This window comes from Euprymna scolopes, chromosome 26 (genome assembly GCF_053919585.1).
Source record: "Euprymna scolopes isolate OS-2025 chromosome 26, ASM5391958v1, whole genome shotgun sequence".
Lineage (NCBI taxonomy): Eukaryota > Metazoa > Mollusca > Cephalopoda > Sepiida > Sepiolidae > Euprymna > Euprymna scolopes.
Genome location: NC_136507.1, coordinates 20421860 through 20447130, shown reverse-complemented (window position 1 = coordinate 20447130; position 25271 = coordinate 20421860). Strand labels below are relative to the sequence as shown.

The window sequence follows — 25271 nt, the reverse complement described above, 5'->3', positions numbered from 1 at the left end:
ATTAGCAAAATGCGGGATCGGATTTTGCATGCAAAAGTATTTGATGAAACAACAAGTAAGTCGAAGATCTTACTTGATAACAAAGAAAGTGAAGCAGAGGGAATATGGTGAAGAAAAGGGTGATTAACACGAATGGATAATCTGGTGGAAGATAATCCAGTGATGGTAAAATCCAAATATATAACTTCATTTTATTTTATATATATATATATATATATATATATATATATATATATATATATGTATAAACCCTATCAACAAGGATCAATTGATATGCAAGGCTTAACTGGCCTCTAAAGAAAGACTTTTCAATGGAAGTGTCAATCAAGAAAAACATTTACAATTTCTCTGTTTCTTCCTGGCACAAACACCAAAAGTGCAGTGATTTCTGATGCCCTGTTGTTCATCATGCGGCTGCTTTCTGCTTGGAATATTAATAATAGTTGCAGAAAGATTATGGCTTATACTGCATTATTAATTTTATAAAGATAGAGATATTATGTCAGCCCCTTTAAGAACACAGCTCTTATTGTTGAGCACTAAGTGTCGGTCACTCAAAGCGAAGGTCATGATGTCATAATATTTAGATCACTATTAACGTCTTGACATTTAAAAATAAATGTTTTAATTTCAACAGTATTTCTCACGGTTAACAGTGGCTGTGTGTATTTGTTCCTTGCTAATGAAGTCAGAGATGAGTCGGGTTTGAATTTCCTGACCGGCGATAATCGTGACACCCTGCACTGATGATTCCCGAAACAATGAAACACTACTGTCTGTAGTAATTTTAAATTATTGGGATGAGTATTATTTATCAATTCATTTATTGCAGACTATTATTCTCATCTTCCTTAGTTGTTGTTTCATGAGACGTTTCGACCAACTATTCCTCTGGCCTTCGTCAGTGGATAGAGACGTTGAATCTCTACGGATCCAAGTGAGAATTGTCTGAAGATAGCGGTTTCAATCCTACCAAAAGCCGGCCAGAGGCTTACTTGACGACAACAACTACGGACGACAGTAATTGCTGAGAATGCAGTTAGGAGATTCAGAGTTTCTATCCCGTAGTGATTACCACCTGACGAAGACCAGAGGAATAGTCGGCCGAAACGTCGTGAAACAGGATAATAGTCTGCAATCAATAAAATGTATATATATATATATGTATATATATATATATATATATATATATATATATATATATATATATATATATATATATATATATATATATAAAAGAACTATGTCGTAGTTTGCTTGAAGAATTGTTTATCGAACAAAGGGTGTGTTTGAAGGCTTGTCAATGCAGGAATTGTTCAGTTATCTGTTTACAATGACTGAATAATTCCTACATTGACAAGCCTTCAAACACACTTCATATATATATATATATATATATATATATATATATATATATATACTAGCAAGGAGACCCGGCGTAGGTCGGGATTGAATGATTTTCAACGAATGTTTCACATTTCCATATTTTCATTGCCACCGAAATCAGTGAAATCGCCCATGTTTCAATCAAATCGATTGATTGTTTGCTTTAGTTGGAGACCCATCACGGTGTATCAGGGGGGGGCAAGTTCACATGCTTCTCCACAGGGTCCTACTCCACAATGCATTTAGTCTAAATTGCCCCTATCATATCAAAGAAGCTATTGTTGATTTTATATGTATTTTTCACTGGATTTTTGTGAGAATCGATTATCGATACTTAATGAATATACGCCGATACTAAACCTATTTAAGAACATTCCCAGGCACACAAAGTGTGCTCATGGTAAATTTAATTAAAATCTGGCCCAGACGCTGTGAAATCTATGGGGTACTCTCTTTCTCTTTCTCTCTCTCTCTCTCTCTCTCTCTCTCTCTCTTTCTTTCTCTCACACACTCACACACGCAAACAAAGCTTCTTATATATATATATATATATATATATATATATATATATATATATATATATATATATATATATCAGTTAATTTGTTTTAAATCCGGTCCGTACATATTTGATATAATGTTTCTAAATTTTTTTATGCGGATTGATATTTTGCATTATTTACTTTGGTTTATTGTTCTCATTTTTGGTGTTATTATCACACCGTTTCGACCAATAAAACCTCCAATCTTCTATAGGTGTATCCAGCCAATGGCTATTATTGGTAAAGTAGCATTGCTACCTGACGTTGTTGGGGGGGAAAATGTGCAATATATATCTGTTAAAACCTCTATTTTCCTGTCTCTTTCTATCCATCTCTCTTTCTCATTTCATTCTTCCTTCTCTCCAACCCCCTCTTTCTCATCCTAACGGACAATTTCTCTCGAACTGGACACACAGACACCTGTTCTTTATATAATAGCTTCCGGAAGGAATGAGTCGGCATGTACATATCCGCTTTGTTCCTGTTTAGTTATTTTGGACAGCACTTATGTGGATAGGGCAAGGGTTTTAAATTCTTCGGTGAAGAAATATGGTTTTATTTCTTTTAATAGTTTTTTTTTATGTGTAAGTTCACACTCGAATTAATATGTCAAACCAAACAAACTATTATATATGGTTTAGTGGCCCTGAGATTAGTGATAATGTGTGGGCGTGTGTGTAAGGACACTTCTCAACCTATATACTCAACGGATTTTGGATATACAGGCTTTAAATTTGGTATATAGGGTATTCAGATACGTGAAACACTTTTTATCGGTTTTCATCCGGATAAAAGTGCTGCTAAGAGGTAAAAATTGAAAAATTGTTACTTAGAAGTCACCCTATTTTTATCTCCTTGTCAACTGTTTCACAAATACGTATGCGTGAATCGTTCACATGACAGATTCCTTATGCTAAGAATAAGTAGGCTTGAAAACACTTTTTAAATATTGTGTCAAGCTGGCTTAATAGTTATTGTACTTGACTCACTCTCTTTAGGTTTTGGTTTCGATCTCAGATCGCACATTTTTTTACTTACAAGAAGTGAACTGTTTAGAAAAAACATGATGTTCGCATGCACGTGTCTTAGTTTCTGGATGAATTAAAATATAATGTTTATGTGTATTTTATGACCAGGCAACGCCGAGTGGCCTGCTAGTTAGTAAACAAAATGACTGAAAATCGACACCTTCCTCGATGAAATCTAATGCTGTTGACTCCCCCAAAAATTAACAATTATTTTCTAAATTTTAGATATTATTGATCAGGGGCAATCCTGGTCAAGAATATACCAACTATGTGGGTGTTTGTTTTGTAGTTTTTTTTACTTTTAGCTGGACATACAGACGCACATACACACAAGCAACAACCCTTTACATGGTGGAAAACTTGTTTTTTTTTTCAATAAATGTAATTTTACGCACATATAAACACATGTTAACACGCAGACACTTGGGCCCAACACGTTGTAGATTTCATCGCAAAGGAGATCAAAACAAGGAATAAGTAGGCTCACTTTTTTCTGTTTAAATGACAACATTTATTTCCGGGAAGCTTTGTCCATAGAATCTATGTTTAAGTTTAGGCACAGATAAAGAGTGGAAGAAACTATTGACAGTGGTTTCAGCTAGACGACTGTTTTTCATGAAAGTTTGGCGAGGGAAGACCATAAATTTGAACTCAGACGCACACTTGCCATGAAAGTAACGATAAAGCAGAAACAGGCTCGCAACGTCTCTTCTGTGGGAAAGAGGTTGCCAGGAAGAGAAAATGGCATCTCTCACTAGGCTACGAAGTCTATTTTAAACTCTATCAAGGCAGGATAAGCTGCTTCTAGCAGCTCCTACTCGGATGTGGCAGCAGTACTCCATCCATGGACGAACTTAGCTCTTATGAAGGTAGAGAATTGAATCAACAGTGAAATATCTACTGAAGCGGTAGAACGATCCCACTATTTTTCCAACAACCTTGGCAACGGATTTGATGTACGTCTTTCATCTCAGATCAGGAATAAAGATCAGAATTAGAAGCTTGTCAAAACATGGAGCCTCCCTAAGACAAGAGCCATTCATTTCAATTGATGCCAGACGAGGATCAGAGCGTTGATGATGTGAAGCTAAAAGTTTGGTTTTAGATGTATTCAAATTAACCAGCCACCTCTTTCATCATTGTACCATGTGATCAAGATCAGAGAAGAGAGAATCAGAGAGAACTTAGTTGTTTACGGCCTTTGAAGTGTTGCCATAGGTGGTAGTGTTACAAAAGAAGGAGTTGAGTTATTATTTGCCCTATATTACTTGCGACGTAGACTGCATACTACGTGTGGGTCCTGTGTGTAAAAATGGGTAACGTTACACAATTACATGGCAGGTCTAAATAAAAACATTAGACGTGTATCATTAGACGTTCCCCCCTAAATAAAAACATTATTTCTGTCCATAAATTAAGAAAAAAAACTTTCGACATTCAGTTACAATCGTAAAAAGAAAAAAATATATTTTTCAGAACATGATGATTGCCTCTTTTTCTTCTTTTTTTATCAATGTTTTTTTTTTCTTTTAAAGCCAAAAAAATTCAAAACACATTAAGAAAAATCTCTATTCCTTAGTTAATGACTGATTTTTTGAACAGACAGCCACAACAATTTGACATTTAAAATCATAAGTTTGCAATTTACAACGATAAGTCCCAATTACGAGTCTTATTCACTTTTTCACCAACCAAACGAAACTTGTTCTTCATAATTCCAACAATGTCAATCATAATTTATAACAATTATATTATACTAGCAGGGTGACCCGACGTTGTCCAGGATTGAATGATGGATCGACGAACGTTTCACACTTCCATATTTTTATTTTCATCGAAACCGGTGAAATCGCCCATTTTTCAATCAAATCGATTGATCGGCTGCTCTAGTTCGGGACCTATCGCGGTACATCAAGAGAAAGCTCACATACCTCTCGCCATGATTTAATTCACAATACATTGTAGTCTACATTGCACCGTAGAGAACCTACTGTTGAACTTATGTAAATATCTTTTTTTTATATTATGGCTTAAATTAAAGTTTAAAATGCAAATGTCAAGTATTATACTTCAATTGTGCTCTAAAGAGAAACATTAATTTCAAACGCAGCTCTGTCATATCAAAGAACCTACTGTAGATTTTATATGTCGGGTATTTTGGCTTGTGTGGTAATAAAACTTTTTAAATGCATTTATAATGTTAGGTTGTGTAAGATGTTAACTTTGGTCGAAATCACCTGTTTCTCCTTTCGTCGAATTGTTTCGATTATCGATACTTATCAAAGACATTTCGATAAAAAAAATATATATATCTAAGAACACTGCCAGCCACATAAAGTACATTTATGTGAGATTTCATAGAAATCGGTCCAGACGTTTACGAGTCTACAGCATACGAATTCACTAACACACAGATATCGACAAATCCCTTTTATATAATAGTTGAGATCAACGTATAAGTCATTAAACTAAAATGTTCTCTTTTTTTTTTCTTACAAAACGAAAAACTAGGACGCATACATTTCTTTTTTTTTTTTCTTTTTTCATTAAAAGGTCACATCGTTTTCCTTCTATTTTTAAAACCTTATTTTTTACGTTGTGCGTGTGTGTGTATGTTTGCGTGTGTGTGCGTGTGTGCGTGTGTGCGTGTGTGTGTGTGTGTGTGTGTGTGTGTGTGTGTGTGTGTGTGTGTGTGTGTGTGTGTGTGTGTGTGTGGTGATAATCAACCAGATTTGTTTTTTCTTTTTACCTTTTTTTCCTTTGGTCCTCGGCTCCATATGTGGTATATCAACAACCTTTTCTTGTCTCTAACTGCAGGTTCGAACCGCATCGCTGACACGAGTAATGACGGCACCAAAACTCGGCGCCGCCCCAAAAGTCAAAAGGGGCTTGGCTTCAGAAGGAGTGTTCCGATTTTGAACCCTTCTCTCACTAGTCCCCTCCTCCTCCGACCTGAACCCGTTGGACTACTTTGTTTGGTCATGCGTCAGGAACATCACCAACGTGATCTCCCACAACACAAAAACCAGCCTGATCGCCGCAATCCGCCGAGTAATCACCGAGCCCCCCACCCCGGCGATTGTGGAAAAGGCATGCTCCCAGTTCCGGACTCGTAAGGAGGCAGTGATTGAGGTTGAGGGCGGTTAAATTGAATAGATGTCAGCTCTACTACATAATCAAGTTATATGAATTGATTGATAGAGGCTGAAGGCGGCTACATTGAATAGATGTCAGCTCTACTACATAATCAAGTTATCTGAATTGATTGATTGAGGCTGAAGGCAGCTACATTGAATAGATGTCAGCTCTACTACATAATCAAGTTATCTGAATTGATTGATTGAGGCTGAAGGCGGCTACATTGAATAGATGTCAGCTCTACTACATAATCAAGTTATCTGAATTGATTGATTGAGGCTGAAGGCGGCTACATTGAATAGATGTCAGCTCTACTACATAATCAAGTTATCTGAATTGATTGATTGAGGCTGAAGGCGGCTTCATTGAATAGATGTCAGCTCTACTACATAATCAAGTTATCTGAATTGATTGATTGAGGCTGAAGGCGGCTACATTGAATAGATGTCAGCTCTACTACATAATCAAATCTGAATTGATTGATTGAGGCTGAAGGCGGCTTCATTGAATAGATGTCAGCTCTACTACATAATCAAGTTATCTGAATTGATTGATTGAGGCTGAAGGCGGCTACATTGAATAGATGTCAGCTCTAATCAAGTTATCTGAATTGATTTTTCAATAAAATCTTACAGTAAAGCTGTAGTATTGGTTTCTTTAGGGCGAGAATTTTATCGTTCTACTCTGTAACATCCTTGGCCTTTTGGTCAAGATCAAAGTGTAATATCTGTTCTTCAGATGCTGCACTTCATTGTTTTGTTCTCTTTCGGTGGGGGAGAAATCCTTCACGACTGAGACATTTTTTTTTAGTTTTGTACCTTTTCTCCACTTTAAAAAACGACCCTGGTGTCTAACTCTGTCCCGTGGGGAGGCATAGTAAATAATTACTCTGTAACATTTGTTGGGTCTAGCCGCGCTGCCAAGTTCTCCTGGCTAGTTTTTACATCTGTTGTGTAGTCGGGGTGTGTGTATATTTACGAGTATATATATATATATATATATATATATATATATATATATATATATATATATATATATATATATGTACGTGTATATAATGTATGGATACACTTCGACAACGCGAATATATAACAATTTACAACAGACAGCCTCTACAACAAATAGACGGATAACAGTTCTGTGGGGGTTTTCATTTTGGTGGCTTTACTTGAAAATTCAAAATGACGCAATAAAAGCTCAAATAAAAGAAAATTGCTACTTTTCTTCCAATTTTCGGATTTTATAATCATGCCCAAGTACATTTTATTTTCTTTTAACATATTGATAGTTACTATTTCTTCTGAGGAATTAAGGGCAAAATAGATCCATTGATTTATATAATAATTAAGTGAATGATTTTGCGCTACGAAACAAGACAAGAATTGTGAATGCTGACTTAATTAAAGGAATAAATTGTAAGATGGTCAACATCACGAAATTTGGAATATAGACCTTTTGTCATTTGTTTGTTATATGCTCTACAATTATATTGAGCTTTATAAATTAAGGATTAGTATAAATAAAAGGTGAAATATAATTGAAAAAAAATCATATTTCGACAGATGTGTGTGTGTGTGTGTGTGTGTGTGTGTGTGTGTGTGTGTGTGTGTGTGTGTGTGTGTGTGTGTGTGTGTGTGTGTGTGTGTTTCTTCGCTAATACATAACTTGGTGGGATCTTTTTCTATCGATCTGGTAAATATCTCACTGCTGATGCTATTCTCTTTCTATATAAGAGCCAGGTACGTCCAAGGATGGAATATTGTTGCCACATCTGGGCAGGAGCTGCTAGAAAGGACTTGTCCTGCCTTGATAGAGTTCAAAATAGACTTCGTAGCCTCGTAGGAGATGTCCTTTTCTCCTCCTTGCAACCTCTATCTCACAGAAGAGATGTTGCGAGTTTGTCTCTGATTTATCGTTATTTTCATGGAAGGTGTTCAACTGAGCTTCAATCTATGGTCCCCCCTCGCCAAACTTTCACAAGAAACACTCGTCCAGCTGTAAACACTATCAATAATTCCCCCCCCACTCTTTATCTGTGCCTAAACCTAAACGTAGATTCCATGAACAAAGCTTCTTTCTTGGAACTGCACGCCTGTGGAATTGTCTTCCGTTTTCCTGCTTTCCGGCTGACTACAATATGGTTGTGTTCAAGTCTAACGTAAATAAGTTCTGGATGAGCCGTTCTATATGTTATCAAATTTACCAAATTTTCATTACTAATGATTACTATATTGTCCAATGTCTACTGTACACTCTTTAACCCTTATCCTTGAGTGGCCTCTTGGCCTTGATAAGTGGTGATTCCTATGTAAAAAAAAAATTTTATGTCACAATTCATAGTTAAAACATACCTTGTCCATTTTTGGGTCTTGTTTGACGGATCTGCTGAAAGCTGCCATGAAGATTCATCCCAACGAAATGGCCAATAAGTTTCGGTGGTATTTTCACGCAACTTTTATTCCAGATGTTTTCTCTTATTTGAAAGTAGCACGCTTTTATATACCTTGGCACAACAGCTTCCCCGGGTGTTTAGAGCTATTACAACGGTGCCAATTCTTAAAAAAAAAATGTATGCATCGAATTGTAACTTAATTCTATGCACTTATCAAATTTTTAACTCTAATTGCATTTTAATCTCTCCATTTCACTACAACCACAATTTTCATAAAGTCCGACTCGAATCGCTTTTAAATGTGTCTATTTCACCAAGTCTGACTTTCAAATGGGCTGTTTATCTTCTCCATTACTCGCCGACGCCATGTCTAAAAAACTCGAATTGTAATTTACTCACGCCATTTACAGACAATAAAATTTTTCAAAAATCACACTAGACAGTCAATACGACTAACTACTCTCTGATACGACTAACCTCTATTTTCCTTTCTAATTACGTCATGAATACACACAACATTGAAGAATCATAGCCTTACTTTTTTTACGTATTTTTCTTTATATAAGAATTCCAAAATTATTATTATCATTATCAGCTAAAATTCCTAATTTGTTTGGTTTATGTTTAAATTCTACAGTTTAAATTCCTAATTTGCTTGGTTTATGTTTAAATTCTACAGTTTAAATTCCTAATATTCTATTTAGACTACGAAAGAATAATAATAATAATAATAATAATAATAATAATCGTTCAGGTTATTTCCGGCGTTTTCCAGGAACCAACAATATAACACGTCTTGTGACGTAAATATTCTCTTCGCTTCTTGGACGTACACAAAAATATCCCAACACTAAGCCCACCACTCAATAACTAAAACAAACTCTGGCGCTTCTACACTAATCGGATGAAATTTTCGAAAACATAATGAATTTTACATGAAAACTGTGGTATCTACGTATTCGTCGTATTTTTAAGATGATTATATCCAAAAATTACGAAATTCGATAGGGTAGAAAATTATTTATTAAAGAAAATAAAATAGAATTTGATGAAAACGATCGTAAGAAACAGGAGAGTTCAAAAGGGAGGTAATTTTTGGTTTTGATTTAAACAAGATGGCTGCAATTTTTCACCTGCTAACACGATTAAAGTGGTTTGGTTTAACAATTCAGTAATATTCAGGGAATTTCGACAACATAATTTGGAATCTATATTTGTAAATTCGAATTGACAAAAAAAAAATCAGTCGAAACTATTGTTTTTAATCTAAAACTATTTATTGACTACAAAATCTCGTCCAAATTCTGTAGAAGCGCTCAAACTCTTGACTCGATTGATCATCAATATCATGAAATATTTCTTTGTCCCTTAAACTTCAATTGCGTCATCTATTACGTTTTCAAAACGGAGCCAACTTTTGTTATTGTCTTTACTTATTATTGTTATCGTTCAGTTCGGCCCGATTGTAATTGTTTATAACTTCTAGTATTGTCAAATGTTTACTATTTTTCAAAACTATTTTTTCCTCGAATACTTCAAGCTTAAATGCACAAACTTGCATATTTGTCGAGCTGACCTACTCGCTAGCTATCGTAAGGGCCCAATACTCACATGTCTCACTAAGGTTTAGTTTCTTTACTTAAACGACTAAAAAATCCTTCTCAACTACCGATTATCATGGCAAATAACAACCTAGCTGGTAGCCCATCTTTCAAACTAATTGGAACTAATACATAGAGGACATTGCCACGGCTGCTGCAAAAAATGTGGGCCATGTTAGAAAATTATTTACACCAGAGAGTATCCTATATCATTAAAAAGTAATAATTCGTCCATGTATGGACTATTGTTGCCACATCTGGCCTGGTGCATCTACAACTGGTCCCTTACTCTCAGACAGAGTTCAAACAAAAGTCTCAAATTTAGTAGACCCCACACTATCGATCAAGCTTCAACCTCTGTCCCATCGCTGTAATGTCGCATCTCTGTGCTTGTTTTATAAGTACTTTAACGGAATATATCCTGATGAACTCATAGAACTTGTACTCCCTCGACATACATACTCTCATTTTTAATAAGCTGCAAAATCCAACTCTTTCATCATTGAGGTTCTTAAATGATGTCGAAAAGTCTTCTATGCTAATAGTTTCTTCCCTCGGACTGCTACACTGTGGAGTTTCCCTCCTTGTTTCCTGCTTTCTTGACGTAGGTTTCTAATTCTAAATTGCTTTGGCCATTTTAAGTTTTATCTGTAAATAGCAATTCGAAACATTCGGGCTGATAAGGGCCCCCTCCTATAAATGTAGAATATTTTTCTATACAATAAAAATCAAAAACACTTTTAAGATAATATTTATATATTTATCTTTATAATTCTCTTTGTTTTCCCCGCTAGCCGCCGCTCTCTCTCTCTCTCTCTCTCTCTCTCTCTCTCTCTCTCTCTCTCTCTCTCTCTCTCTTTCCTTTCCTCTCTAACTTGAAATCAATGAATTCTTTTTTTATTCACATGCAGAAGTTGAAATGCTGCTCAACTTCCCCACAGCTCCCTGATGATCTCACAAAGTAGCTCTTTACATCCGAATGGCAATATGTTTGGCGTAAAATAAATGGATAAATGAATAAATAAATAATAGAGAAATTATTGACTAATAATATAAAACGTTTGAGACGAAAAAGAGTAAAATAAATAAAATAAAATAAGCAGTAATAAAATGTGCTTCTATAAAATTCGGACCCATATCGTCAGGAATGTTTCCAATTGCTATTACGGAACAGACCGGAAATTGCCGAGCCATTACCGAACAGTCAATTAGTTTCGACATTAAAGAACAAAGCTTCTTCATTACCAATAAATTTATTTAGGATAATTTTTTACAACACTATTTTGCACTTCTGCCGTTTAACAATTCCAGGCAAACTTAGAAAACCATTCTTAACATCGGAGAGGTTGGGCTTTGTTATCTCTTTCGTTGCACGAACGGAATTCTCTAAAAAGAAAAAGAATTAATTTGTTTGTGGATGTTAAACTACACTGTATCTTTTTAGTTGTTGTTTTGTTTTTGAGGTTTTAATTTTTTAACCCTAACTCTAACCCTAACCTAAACATAAAAGTTGCATGTCTATTTGTTGCAGTTTTATTTATTTATCTATACATTCGTATTTCTGTCTGTTTGTTTGCTTGTTTACAATTTGATTAATACATACAAAAGTCTAATTACTTTATTATTTCATGCAATTCTATATATAGTATGATTCTTGCAAAATATACAATTAAGAGGTGACCTCATTTGCATATCAAATTAAGGAAAATCGATTTTATTAAATAGCGGTATGTTACTTATTATTTATAGTGAGAGAATTGTTTTAAGCGTTCTATTTAAGTTTGTTATTTAAATTTAATTTATATTGATAACATATTTAATTTAATTTATTTTTTACCGACATCGATTTTTTTATGAACTGGTTTCAGTTATTTCCCCTGGGCGCCAACTTTTTTTTTTCTTTTTCGGCAGATAATAAAACTAAAAATAATTCACACAAAATTTCAAGCATTATTTTTGGAATTGGTTTAAATAAGATACTTTCCAACGTGATTTCGCAATTAATGTCGTGGTCCAGTTGATTTTTACTTACAATAAACAAACAATCCAATGCAAGTACGATTCTTTATTTAAAATAACAAAAAAAAATTTCATTTACGTTTTTTTACCAGTTTTTTTTTTCACATTTTTTTAACATCGTAACTGCTATTTTTTTTTCCTTTTAATAACACAATAAGTCATAAGTCATCATTTTTATAACATAAAAACGTGTATTTCGGTTAACACAAATTCTACTTTGGTATTTTGGAAACTGAATTACTTACAGGTTATTCTCGTTGCAACAGACCGTAATAACAAATCTTTCTTGACTGAGACAGCATAAAGAAATTCGCTTAAACTGGTATATAGTAAAAAAGGTGTTCAATATCAGGAGAATAGTTTCTTTTCGGATCCCTTCTGCCGAAATATCTGGTGGAGAGTTTGTCATGTACTTCTTTTTTGGGGGGTGGGGGCGATTACATTTTCGTGTTTTCATCCGTCTTTATATTTTTGAAATTTTTGTTGGGGTAACGATGGAGTTGACATATGATAATGAAAAACTGCTCAATATCCTTAGTATAGCAGTTATATATATATATATATATATATATATATATATATATATATATATATATATATATATATATATATATATATAGTCATCCACATACAGTACTGTTTCGCTGTTTCACAGCTCATCAGTGCGGCTAGACAGGCAACTACCTCAAGCTTTCAAGGATTGAAACCCGACCGTTTATACGGCAGTCAAGGCTTCTAACCATTACGCTATTGGCGGCTGCTTGAACGAGTAGTGAGTTTAACGATGTTTTGATATCGTATATAAAAGAGCAAATAATTAATAAAACGTGTTCAAAAACACTTTGAAAAAGAGTTAAAAACATATTTAATTTGAAAATGAAACACTAAATAAGTGGATAGTCTTTAATCCGAGGAGTTTCGAAGAAATACTTTCCTTCTTATCAGAGGGTAGGATTTAGCAAAATGCTTCACTTTTTGTTATCAAGTAAGATCTTTGAGTTACTTGTAGTTTCATCAAATATTGCAAGCAAAATCCGATCCTGTGTTTTTTTAACATGTTTTGTTAACTATTTGCTCTTATTATAAGCTCTATCTCCTGTTTGGTTTTATTCAGCTTTTACATCTGGTTGATAAATATTAATTCTTTAATATTTATAATATACTTTAGTTTTACCATCTTGGATCATTTTGGTAAAATTAATTGTAAATTTTATTTTATATATATATATATATATATATATATATATATATATATATATATATATATATATATATATATATATATATATATATATATATATATACTAACGAAGGAAAGATCTTTCCCGGCAGTAAAATACGTTTAAACATATTTTAATTCATACAGATTTAATATTTATTATTACAAAGCTAATTCTCTATTGAATATTATATTGTACCTAATATATAGTAGTGAGTTCGCAAGTGTTAGAAAAAATGACTTGGATGCCATCAGCTAGAATCGAAACCAAAACATTTAGCGCACCAACTGCTTTTCCAACTCTTTGAGCTACTGATAGACGGATAAGGAAGGTTTAAAAATAAACCACTTTAAGCTATGAAAGAATTTGCGCATGCGCAAAAGCAATAGAAATCTGCCGCCAAGTTGGAATAAGAATTTTGCATTTCAATTTACCCATATATTTCCGTACGCATTGTTCATCCATCCAAACAAAGATTTTACTCGTTATAAAACATCCTTGGTGTATGATTACTATTTCCTTTTAATTGCTGTGTTATGTGAGCAGTAGTTTAAGAGTTTATCGGTTAAATATTGGCACTGACCTGACTCAATGTTGCTTAACGTCGTTTATTTAACGAGAACTGGTATGTCCGAGTGATTATATCGTATTTTACAGCCGTATGCTTCACTATCGTCTGCCTTCTTGTTTTTTTTGTTTTGTTTTTTGTTTGTTTTTTTTTTTACATTTTTCAAAAAAAGTTCGTAGCTTTCGAATTCTAAACAGTTTCGGCCATTTTAAGGTTGATCTGTACATCACAATTGAATACAGAAAAGAAAATACAAAACAATTTTAATTTATATACTAGCATGACTGGGGTCCGGCTTTGCCCGGTTGTAAAATATGCTTAAATATGATATTTTAATTTGTCCAAATTTTGTATATACTAGCTGGTAGAAGGTGCCCGGATTCGCCCGATCATAAAATACGCTTAAATAAGATATTTTAATTCGTCAAGATTTCGTATATACAAGCAGGGAGGGGGCGTCCGGCTTTGACTGGTCGTAAAATACGCTTAAATATGATATTTTAATTTGTCCAGATTTCGCATATATTATTATAGAGTCATGATTTCCTAAGTAAAAAAAATAGTATTTGGGAGCCATCAGCAATAATCGAAACGAAAAGCAAATTTATAGCATTGAATTCACTCATCTGAGACCCCTATATCCGCTCTGCGACTATTTGTTTCAGCAGATATAGAATTTGAAAATATTGAGACAGATATAGTGAGTTTTACAAATTAAAACCGGGTAGAGGGGAAAGCGACCGGCTTTGCCCTGTCGTAAAATACGCTTAAATATGATATTTAAATTTGTCGAGAGTTCGTATATATTATTATAGAGTCGTGATTTCAAAAGTAAAAAAAATGTATTTGGGTGCCATCAGCTAGAATTGAAACTGAAGGCAAAAACGTAGCATTCAAAGCTGGCGATGTTACCACTGTACCAAGGTGACACGCATATGAACTAATTAAAAATTAAAACTAAACTAAGAGAAATGTACAACGATTTTTTTTTTAATTCTGACCCAATTTTTACTCCTTAGAACTATTTTACCCGGATAAAGACCCATAAAAGAACGGTTCATAAAAAAAATCCACACATTTTTAGCTTCTCTTCCTATTAATTCTTACTTTCTCTCTTTCTCTCTTTAACTATATTTCATCATTCTTTCTTTTCCCTTCTAGCCCTTGTTTTCTTTATAATAACCCTTTATGTCTTTTTTCTTTTTTCTTTTTGTCTTCTCCATATTATATATATATTTTTTATTTTATTTTTTTCTATTTTTTTTCTCTATTTTCTTTCTCTATTTATTTTCTTTCTCTATTTCTTTTTTTCTCCTCTTAATCATTCTGTCTCCATTATAATTTTTTAACTTTATTTAGATTGCCCCTCCCTCTTTACATGTTATAATTAAAGTTCTGTGTTTTAAGGTTTTTTTAACTCCAACTTTTAAAGAGTTCCTACCTAAAATTAAAATCCATTATTCATTGAACATTTGAATAGTCAAGTCGCTGCCTGATGATATCTGTTGTTTGATTGAAACAAGTGGCTGTTTGTAGCAGCGTGATGTGATCATAACAATAAACAAGTATTATCAACTCTCTCTCTCTCTCTCTCTCTCTCTCTCTCTCTCTCTCTCTCTCTCTCTCTCTCTCTCTCTTTATTGAGCACTATCTAACAACCTCGTTGAAGTCACTAGTCCATTACGGAGGAAAGATAGAGATTTAAAATATGGAGACAGACAGATATATAACTTTTTTCTCTCCTCCCCTTTCCTCTCCCCCGTCTCCCTCCACCCCTCTCTCTCTCTCTCTCTCTCTCTCTCTCTCTCTCTCTCTCTCTCTCTCTCTCGCTTTCTCTCTGTTTAGCAATCGATGAATACTGTTTCTTTTTTCTGTTCTCATGCAAATAAGTTTTAAAGAAAAGAAAAACCCGACTGAATTGTTTGAGGCAACAATACTATTAAAATAGATTTCTAATAAAAAAAAATGGTGGTTGACTTTTTTTAGCTTACAAAATCCAGTTTTCCAACTCTGTAGGGAAAAAAACACAAACACGTAATCTGCAAACACGCTCATCCTGTTTGCACATTATGAAAACAAAACCTGGACTTGTCAAACTTATGAAAATGCTGCTTAAATCTTAGATTGACATATGATGTTTAACACTTATATTGACATATGATGTTTTAAACTAAGATTGACATATAATGTTAAAACTTATATTGACGTAACAGACATTATAAGCCAATAGCACATACACATTATCTGGTATTCCAAAATGGTCACCCATTTAGAAGTGACCATATATATATATATATATATATATATATATATTGGCAGCAAGTCATTCTTCAAGCACGTCAGATTGAACACGACAGAGTTAATCTTTTTTCCGATCTTTCGGGATATTTTTTCCATTTACTGAGCGGTCTTTTTAATTTCAGCAGGCATGTTATATAAAATGGCGCCAAAAGTTGTTGTTCGGCCACATTCTTCTCAAGCGCTTTCTATCGGTGCATCAGGAGCCATTGTTGTTTTTTTTTTCTTTCTTTCCCTGTGAGGTTTGGGGTATATATAAGTTATTTTTTTAGTTGCTTATAAAGGTGGGTGTAGGAGGGTTGGAGGCGAATGAAAAACCCGACTGAATTGTTTGAGGCAACAATATTATGAAGATAGATTTCTAATAAAAAAAAAAAAAAATGGTGGTTGACTGTTTTTAGCGTACAAAATCCAGTTTTCCAACTCTGTAGGAAAAAAAACACGAACACGTAATCTGCAAATACGCTGATCCTGTTTCCACATTATAAAAACAAAATTTGGACTTGTCAAACTTATGAAAATGCAGATTAAAACTTAGATTGACATATGCTGTTTTAAACTTTGATTGACATATGCTGTTTTAAACTTAGATTGACATATGCTGTTTTAAACTTAGATTGACATATGATGTTTAAAACTTAGATTGACATGCTGTTTTAAACTTTGATTGACATATGCTGTTTAAAACTTAGATTGAGATATGCTGTTTTAAACTTAGATTGACATATGATGTTTAAAACTTAGATTGACATATGATGTTTAAAACTTAGATTGACATATGCTGTTTAAAACTTAGATTGACATATGCTGTTTAAAACTTTGATTGACATATGCTGTTTAAAACTTAGATTGAGATATGCTGTTTTAAACTTAGATTGACATATGATGTTTAAAACTTAGATTGACATATGCTGTTTAAAACTTAGATTGACATATGCTGTTTAAACTTAGATTGACATATGCTGTTTAAAACTTAGGTTGACATATGCTGTTTAAAACTTAGATTGACATATGCTGTTTTAAACTTAGATTGACATATGCTGTTTAAAACTTAGATTGACATATGCTGTTTAAAACTTAGATTGGCATATGCTGTTTAAAACTTAGACGTGACAGACGTGATAAGCCAATAGCATATACACATTATCTGGTATTCCAAAATGGTCACCCATTTAGAAATGACCATATATATATATATATATATATATATATATATATATATATATATATATATATATATATATATATATATAACACGGAAATTACATAATTGTCGATGCAATAATTTATTTGAACCTTATGGTATTTTCAAGCATCTAAGCTAGACAATTACATTTTGATACTGAAATAAATAAAGAAAAAAGAATCGGGCCCCGAAACCAGAGGGGGTGATAGTAGCAATCCACTTAATACATTTTATAGAGAGGGTGGGAATTAAGTTAGTAGGGGAGGGATTTTTTAAAAAAAACAACAAGAACATTATAACACTTAACGACTGTCCGGTAACCCGACGTAACAACAGACACACACACACACAAAAGAAGGAGGAGAGTGACCATCCGCTATGACAGGCAGCGGATGGTCACTCTCTTCCTTCTTTTTTCTTTCTTCTTCTCTTTCCCTTACGCGCAGCCGATTGTCAGTTTATTTTCTTCTCTCTATATCCGTATATTTCTCCCTCTTCTTCCTAGGTTAGTAAACGCGTGTCAAGTCATTTACGGGTAAGAACGTGCATATTTAGGTGTGTGTGTGTGGGTGTGTGTGTGTGTGTGTGTGCGTGTGTGTGGGTGTGTGTGTGTGTTGTTACGTCGGGTTACCGGACAGTCGTTAAGTGTCATAATGTTCTTGTTGTTTTTTAAAAAAATCCCTCCCCTACTAACATAATTCCCACCCTCTCTATAAAATGTATTAAGTGGATTGCTACTACCACCCCCTCTGTTTTTTGACGGTCGGGGCCCGATTCTTTTTTCTTTATTTATTTCAGTATTAAAAATGTAATTGTCTAGCTTAGATGCTTGAAAATACCATAAGGTTCAAATAAATTATTGCATCGACAATTATGTAATTTCCGTGTTATATTTTTATGTTATTGCTCTGTTTACCACATTTCGGTCTCATATCCGGATTTCCTCCTGGAATTATTCCATTATAACACTATATATATATATATATATATATATATATATATATATATATATATATATATATATATATATATTGGCAACAAGTCATTATTCAAGCACGTCAGATTGGACACGAAAGAGTTAATCTTTTTTCCGATCTTTCGGGATATCTTTTCCATTTACTGAGCGGTCTTTTTAATTTCAGCAGGCATGTTATATAAAATGGCGCCAAAAGTTGTTGTTCGGCCACATTCTTCTCAAGCGCTTTCTATCAGAACAAAAATTCACAAACTTGATATCATATTGAAGCTCCATCCTTTTAAAGCGCCCTTTTCAAGCAGAACAGTTTCGTTTCAGTTTTACAGTATTGAACGGTGCAGTGTAGCGCTGTCGGATTCAGGGTTGTACTATTGTAATGTAAAGAACACGCAAAAAGGGTTGTAATCAACTGAATTCCTTCCAGTACTCTTACAAAAAAGCTTAAACAGATATATAAATAGAAATAAAAAGGTTATGTAAATGTTTTTAAAAAGACACGTAATCACGTGAGCAGGATTTTTTTCCTTCTTTTGACACGATAACAAGTAACGTTCTTATTTTTTATTATTTATCTATTCATCTATTTTCGAAAGAGAGCTACGTGCAAGTGGAGAAGGAAAAAAACAGAGTTATTCAAAATTTGTGTCGAGAATTGTCTAAAGTTCCGATTTGGGGGAGGGGGTCACTTTAATGAGAACGTGAATTTATGAGGTGAATTGATTCGACACAATATGATTCAGCTCAAACAAATAAATAAAGCTAACGTGAATTAAGATTAAAGTTAAGGTGTTATTGTGGACCCTCACACCTTTTTAAAAACCTTGTTAAACTTTGTGACATATTTACATTCTATGGAGGTCAGGGGCGAACGAACACCAAATAATTTTATTATACGATATAATATTTATAATATTTCTTCAAACTGAAAAATAATTATCAAAGTATACTTACGCAAATAGATATGAAAAGTCTTTGTAAAAGTTTGTGCCATATTTCCATGGAGTACAGGCGCGAACGCAGAACCCACAATTTTATTATATCATCCCTATTTAAGTTGAAACATACTTATCAAAGTATTCTTATGTACATCTATATCAAAAGCACTTATAAACGTTTTTTTCATTTTTTATTTCCATACTTTGGGGGTCAGGTGCGAACGCTGACCCCACGATTTTTATGAACTACCGTTCTGCCAGATGAAACATACCCATTCATGATCCTCGATACATCTTCTATCATTATATATAATCAGTTTTTTTTTTAAATAGTCAACCATATAGGAGCCTACTCGTGACCACACACACACACACACACAGTCAGCTTTATGTTATAGACTAGCAAAAGTACCCGTCCTTGACTGAGGTCAAAAACAGCCTACAGAAAATGGACTCTGATTTATGAAAGTATAAAATAGATAAATCACATAATTTATTATACTATACATGTTCACACTGAAACACTTCTCACAATATTCTGTGGATCTATATTAAAAAAAATTTGTTAAACTTTGTGACATATTTCCATTCTATGGGGGTCGGGGCGAACAAACACCCCATAATTTTATTCTACCATATTTCTTCAAACTGAAACATAATTATCAAAGTATACTTACGCAGATAGATATGAAACGTCTTTATTAATGTTTGTGCCTATTTCCATTCTATGGAAGCCAGGCGCGAACGCAGACCCTACAATTTTATTATACCATCCCTATTTAAGTTAAAACATACTTATCAAAGTATTCTTATGAAACCACTTGTAAACGGGTTTTTTTTTTAATTTTAAATTTTTTTATTTCCATACTTTGTGGATCAAGCGCGAACGTAGACCCACAATTTTAATGAACCACCATTCTGCCAGATCAATCATACCCATTCCTGATTCTCGATACATCTTCTATCATTATATGTAATCAGCTTTTTAAAATACACACACACATTCAGTTTTATATATATATATATATATATATATATATATATATATATATATATAAGAAACTCGTTTCTTATCTTTGAACACTATCAGTTTAAATAAAGTCGGTCAATTTAGCTTGCATGCGCAGATCATCATATAATGATTAGATCACTCTGACAGACGTTAAAAAGCGTTTAAAAAATAAATGTTTAAATTTCAACAATATTTCTCGCGGTTAACGGTGGCCGAATGAATTTAGTACTTGTTAATGGAGCCAGAAATTGCTTCGTTGCCGAGTTCGAATCTAGCCGACCGGTGTTAATCGTGACATCCTGCACTGATGATTCCCGAAAGGATGAAACAATAGTGTCTGTAGGTATTTAATAATTATTATAGTAAATAATTATATATATATATATATATATATATATATATATATATATATATATAACACGCTACCGTATTAATATATAGATTATTTATTTTTTTTTTTTTTTTTTTACTCACCTTTACTCTTCATGATGCATATCATCACCTGGACGTAATATATTAGTTTGTGTTACATTTGAACTTCTACATATTAGTACAGTTAGGGAAGCAGGTAGCAGGAAGGGAATTCCAAAGCTCATCTGTTCGAGGGAAGAAGCTATTAGAATAGAAAACTTTCTGGCATTTAGGGATCTTAACAGTGAAGGGGTGTGATTTTGTTGCTAAGCGGGTTTGTCGGGGATATGTAGGTCGAGAGGACACAAGGGCAATGGGTCCGTCAGGGCACATTCCATTATGCAACATTGTGACGACGGAACAGAGGTATTTATTTATTTTTAAATGACATTCTTTTCAAATGTTGGGAGGTATGGTGTGAAGCGGTGCCGTTAATATTCACGGAAACTAGCTTTAATTTAAATACATCCGTTCGGTTGCTTTTGATTCTGCCACGTTTATTCCCGCAAAACTGGTTTTAGTATTATTACTTTGCTTAACCGTTGGAGACATTTAAATGCAGAGATAGATAGATAGATAGATAGATAGATAGATAGATAGATAGATAGATAGATAGATAGACTGAGACAGAGAGATGGGGACAGAGACAGTGGCAAAGAAGGGAGAGAGAGAAAAGGGGAAGGAAACCAAGAGAAATGTAAAAAGACAGAGAGAGAGAGAGAGAGAAAGAAAGGAGGAAAAGAATGGGGGAGCTGGTTAGTGTTTGTTTTTGGGTGGGGGAAGAAAGTGCGACCAAAAGTAGACCTAAGGGGAAAATAATTATTTATATATGGAACTAAAAGACGGGGGGAGGAGGGCAGAGACAGAGTGTGGGGAAGAGGCGCAGGAAGGGAGAAAATCAAGGAAAGGAAGACAGGGAGCGAGTAGAAAAAGAGAACGGGGAGGGACAGAAAAAGTAGATAGGCAGAAATAGACAGAGGGGGAGAGGAGTAGGGAGGGGGAATTGAGAAGTAGGATGAACGGATAAGGGGAGGAAAGAAAGGGAGAAAGAAAGAGACAGAGCTGATTGATGTTTGCTAGAGAGGAGGAAAAGATTGAAAGAAACAAAGAAGGAAAGTTATATAACAAGACGACATTGCGTCAGATGCGGCACACACAGATACAGACACATACACACACACACACACACACACACACACACACACACATATATATATATATATATATATATATATATATATATATATATATATATATATATATATATATATACATGTCTGTCTTTCGATCTGTCCACTGTCTGCCTGTCTGTCTTCATATTTTCAAACTCTATCTCCTCCGAAACTAAAAGTCACAGACCGGCGGTAGGGACCTCAAATGATTGGATTGTTTAAGAGCAGTTCTTTTATGGCTCTTTGGCCGGTTAACATTGTTTTTAAAGGATTAAAAATCGGTGACAAATTGAAAAAAAATCGTTACATATTTTGCATCTTAGTTTATCTTTAATTTTTAATTGTTACTCAGTATTAGCTGCGTGTCACGTTGGTACAGTGGTAACGTCACCAGCGTTGAATGCTTCAGTTTCGATTTCAGCTGATTACAACTAAATACTCTTTCTGTTACTTTTTAAATTAAACACGACTCTATAATAATATTTACGAAATCTGGACAAATTAAAATATCATATTTAAGCGTATTTTACGCCCAGGCAAAGCTGCCTCCCTAGTATATATATATATATATATATATATATATATATATATATATATATATATATATATATATATATATATATATATATATGTGTGTGTGTGTGTGTGTGTGTGTGTTGTTTCGTTTTTGGTTTTAGCGATATGTTTTGAATGAATTCAATTATTTACGAAAGTGCATTTTTACCTAAATGCGAGTTGGGAATAATTTTCCCTTTTTAACCAATTTGGCACCCCCACCTGGGGAGCGGCATATATATTATTTATTATTTTATTTTATATACACGTTGATACGATTCGGTAACAGAAACATGTGTAACAAAACAGATAAAACGGTAATAAGATAAAATCAAATATGTTTGCTCTACAATACTATTGAGCACTTTCTTCAAGTTTTTACTAATTACAATTTTATATATATATATATATATATATATATATATATATATATAGTCTTTGAAGTTGTTCACCTTTAAAACTATACATTATTATTATTATTATTTATCATTCGTTAGAAAACTATTTAGTCAGTAAGTCATTCAATCACCTGCAATCACTGCATCAACTTGCTCACTCAAATTTACTATAGTACCAGTAATAATTTATTTTTAAGGGATTATCAGTTGTTTACCATGAAACACTATTTCGAAGATATATATATATATATATATGAGAGAGAGAGAGAGAGAGAGAGAGAGAGAGAGAGAGGAATGAATGCACGGAGTGAAGAGAGGGGAAAAAATGAGAGAGGGTTAATGTTTTGCTTGGATAATCTATAGATAGAAAGCGAGACAGAAAGAAGGATGAAGGTAGCCAAGAAGAGGACAGTTGGACAAAACAGAAGGAAGGTTCGCTATTGCAAGTGCCCGCTTCCCCTTCTACCTTACTTACTTTCACTTTTGACGAAAAGATAGGCGCATAGAGAGGCGTGCGTGAACCAATACCTCACCACCACCATCACAACTTCTCTCTCTCTCTCTCTCTCTCTCTCTCTCTCTCTCTCTCTCTCTTATAAGAACACGGTTATTTCACAATTGCTACTACTCTTACAGCCATTATATTGTTAATACAAGACTCGAAGAACAGCCCTGTTACATCGAGACGACGCACTGGCTTGGAGCGTGTAGCGCACTCACTCAGCAACGACGTTTTCTGAGAGAACGAGCTAGCAAGCTCTGTTTCCATTAATCTATCGTATCTATATATTTAGAAAAATAATAATTTAAAAAAAAATAATTTTGTTTACAATAGGTAAAAAGAAACTGAAAGAAGGAACGAAACAGAAAAAAAGACGTGGTTCAGCAAGTTTATTTGACCAATTTTTTATTTATTTTATTTACGTTTTTTTTTTTTTTGTTTGTTTTTTTCACACATATATATATATATATATATATATATATATATATATATATATACATATTGTAGAGACTTTAACTCGACGTTTTATTTTACTTTATAAATAAGTAAAGTTGGTTACTGAAATTCTTTATTTCCGTTGTGTTTGTATATACGTACGGTGTGTCTTGGTGCATGCAGCGTGACTAAAAAAAAAGAAAGAAAAGAACTACTTTTTAATTTGCAAACAGACCAACTCTTGCTTTTTATTTTTATTTTTTATTTTAATTACCTTTTCTCAATAGATTTGAAAAAAATCATTTTTTTAAATAATTTATTGCAATCGTCTTTAAAAAAAACAGGCCTCTTACACTTTTTTAAAATATTTTTTTATCTTCAATTTTTAATTAAAAATAAAATTATACATATCAATGCTAACTGGATAAAAAAAAAGCCATAAAAATAAAATTAAAACAAAAAATAAAATAAAAAAAAACAACCAAAAACAATGCGTTCCTTTTCTCCCATTCCAACTCTCTGGACTACCTTGGTTTTGGCGACACTCTGCTCCTCTCTTTTTGGAGTCGTGTTGGAGGTCAGTGGCCGGAGCCACCACACCCACGATGACCACCATCACCATTCCTCGAACCACCACCATCACCACCACCACCGCAGCGGCGGAGGAAAACTGCCTGTCGTAGCCCCGTTAACCGACAATGACGGAGAAGACAGTGGTCCGGTCGAGATGGCCCCGTCGCCTTTCAAAGGCCATGGCAAGGAGACCGACGACGAGAACGCGGGTGGCGTCCAATTGTTGGCCGAACGCGAACGACCAGAGGAGACTCCAGTTCTTGAGCCAGCGGGGAGCGAAAAGAGGAGTAAAAGCTACCGGCTAGGGGGAGGACTGTCCATTGTGGATCGACAGACCGGCGGAGGTACCAACTTGGACACCCGACATGGACATGCAACTAGCGAACTGGCCAACACAAAGGTAACGTGGACAAAGAAATCTTACTAAAATTGTATTTATGTTTTTGGTACTTCTGTAGTTTACGGACCGTGCTGAAATAATCACGTTATTTACAAAGCTAGTCTTAATGTGGGGAGGGGAGCTTGTTGACTGTTCTGTACTTTCACTTGATAATTTAATAAATAAAAGCTACCGCAAAAATTTAATTTAACGGTTGAGATTTTTTAGATAAGTATTGGTTCTCCCTATTTGCATTCTTCGGACTACTGTTCTCGCTTTAAGTGTTATTCTCACAACGTTTCGATTGATGTACCTCCGACCTTCTTCAGGTGTATCTTGTCGAACTCTGCAAGCTTTCTATCCAATTCGGAAATCTGCGCGGAATTTCGAACGGAACTTTTAATTTAATCCTAATCCACAGAGGTAGCATGCCGTCTTTCCGTCAGCCATGACCGGGTAGTAGTCCTAAGTATTTCGCAATTGTATTTTGAATATCGCCCGCACTGAGGATTGAACCTTCAACGTCCAGAAGAGTGTAACTTTTA

The 25271-nt window shown here is 34.0% G+C and overlaps 1 protein-coding gene across 2 annotated transcripts in view; it reads left to right on the top strand.

The window, feature by feature from the left end:
• The first annotated feature begins 23909 nt into the window (after window positions 1-23909).
• LOC145247944 (uncharacterized) overlaps window positions 23910-25271 on the top strand; it is a 677357-nt gene continuing 675995 nt past the window's right edge. Inside the window, exon 1 of one of the 2 annotated variants that reach the window (XM_080109587.1) lies at window positions 23910-24747. In XM_080109587.1, coding sequence (XP_079965713.1) covers window positions 24265-24747 — 483 coding nt within the window. In that variant the 5' untranslated portion in view covers window positions 23910-24264. The remainder of the gene's footprint in view (window positions 24748-25271) is intronic. The other variant, XM_080109586.1, reaches the window with a different exon arrangement.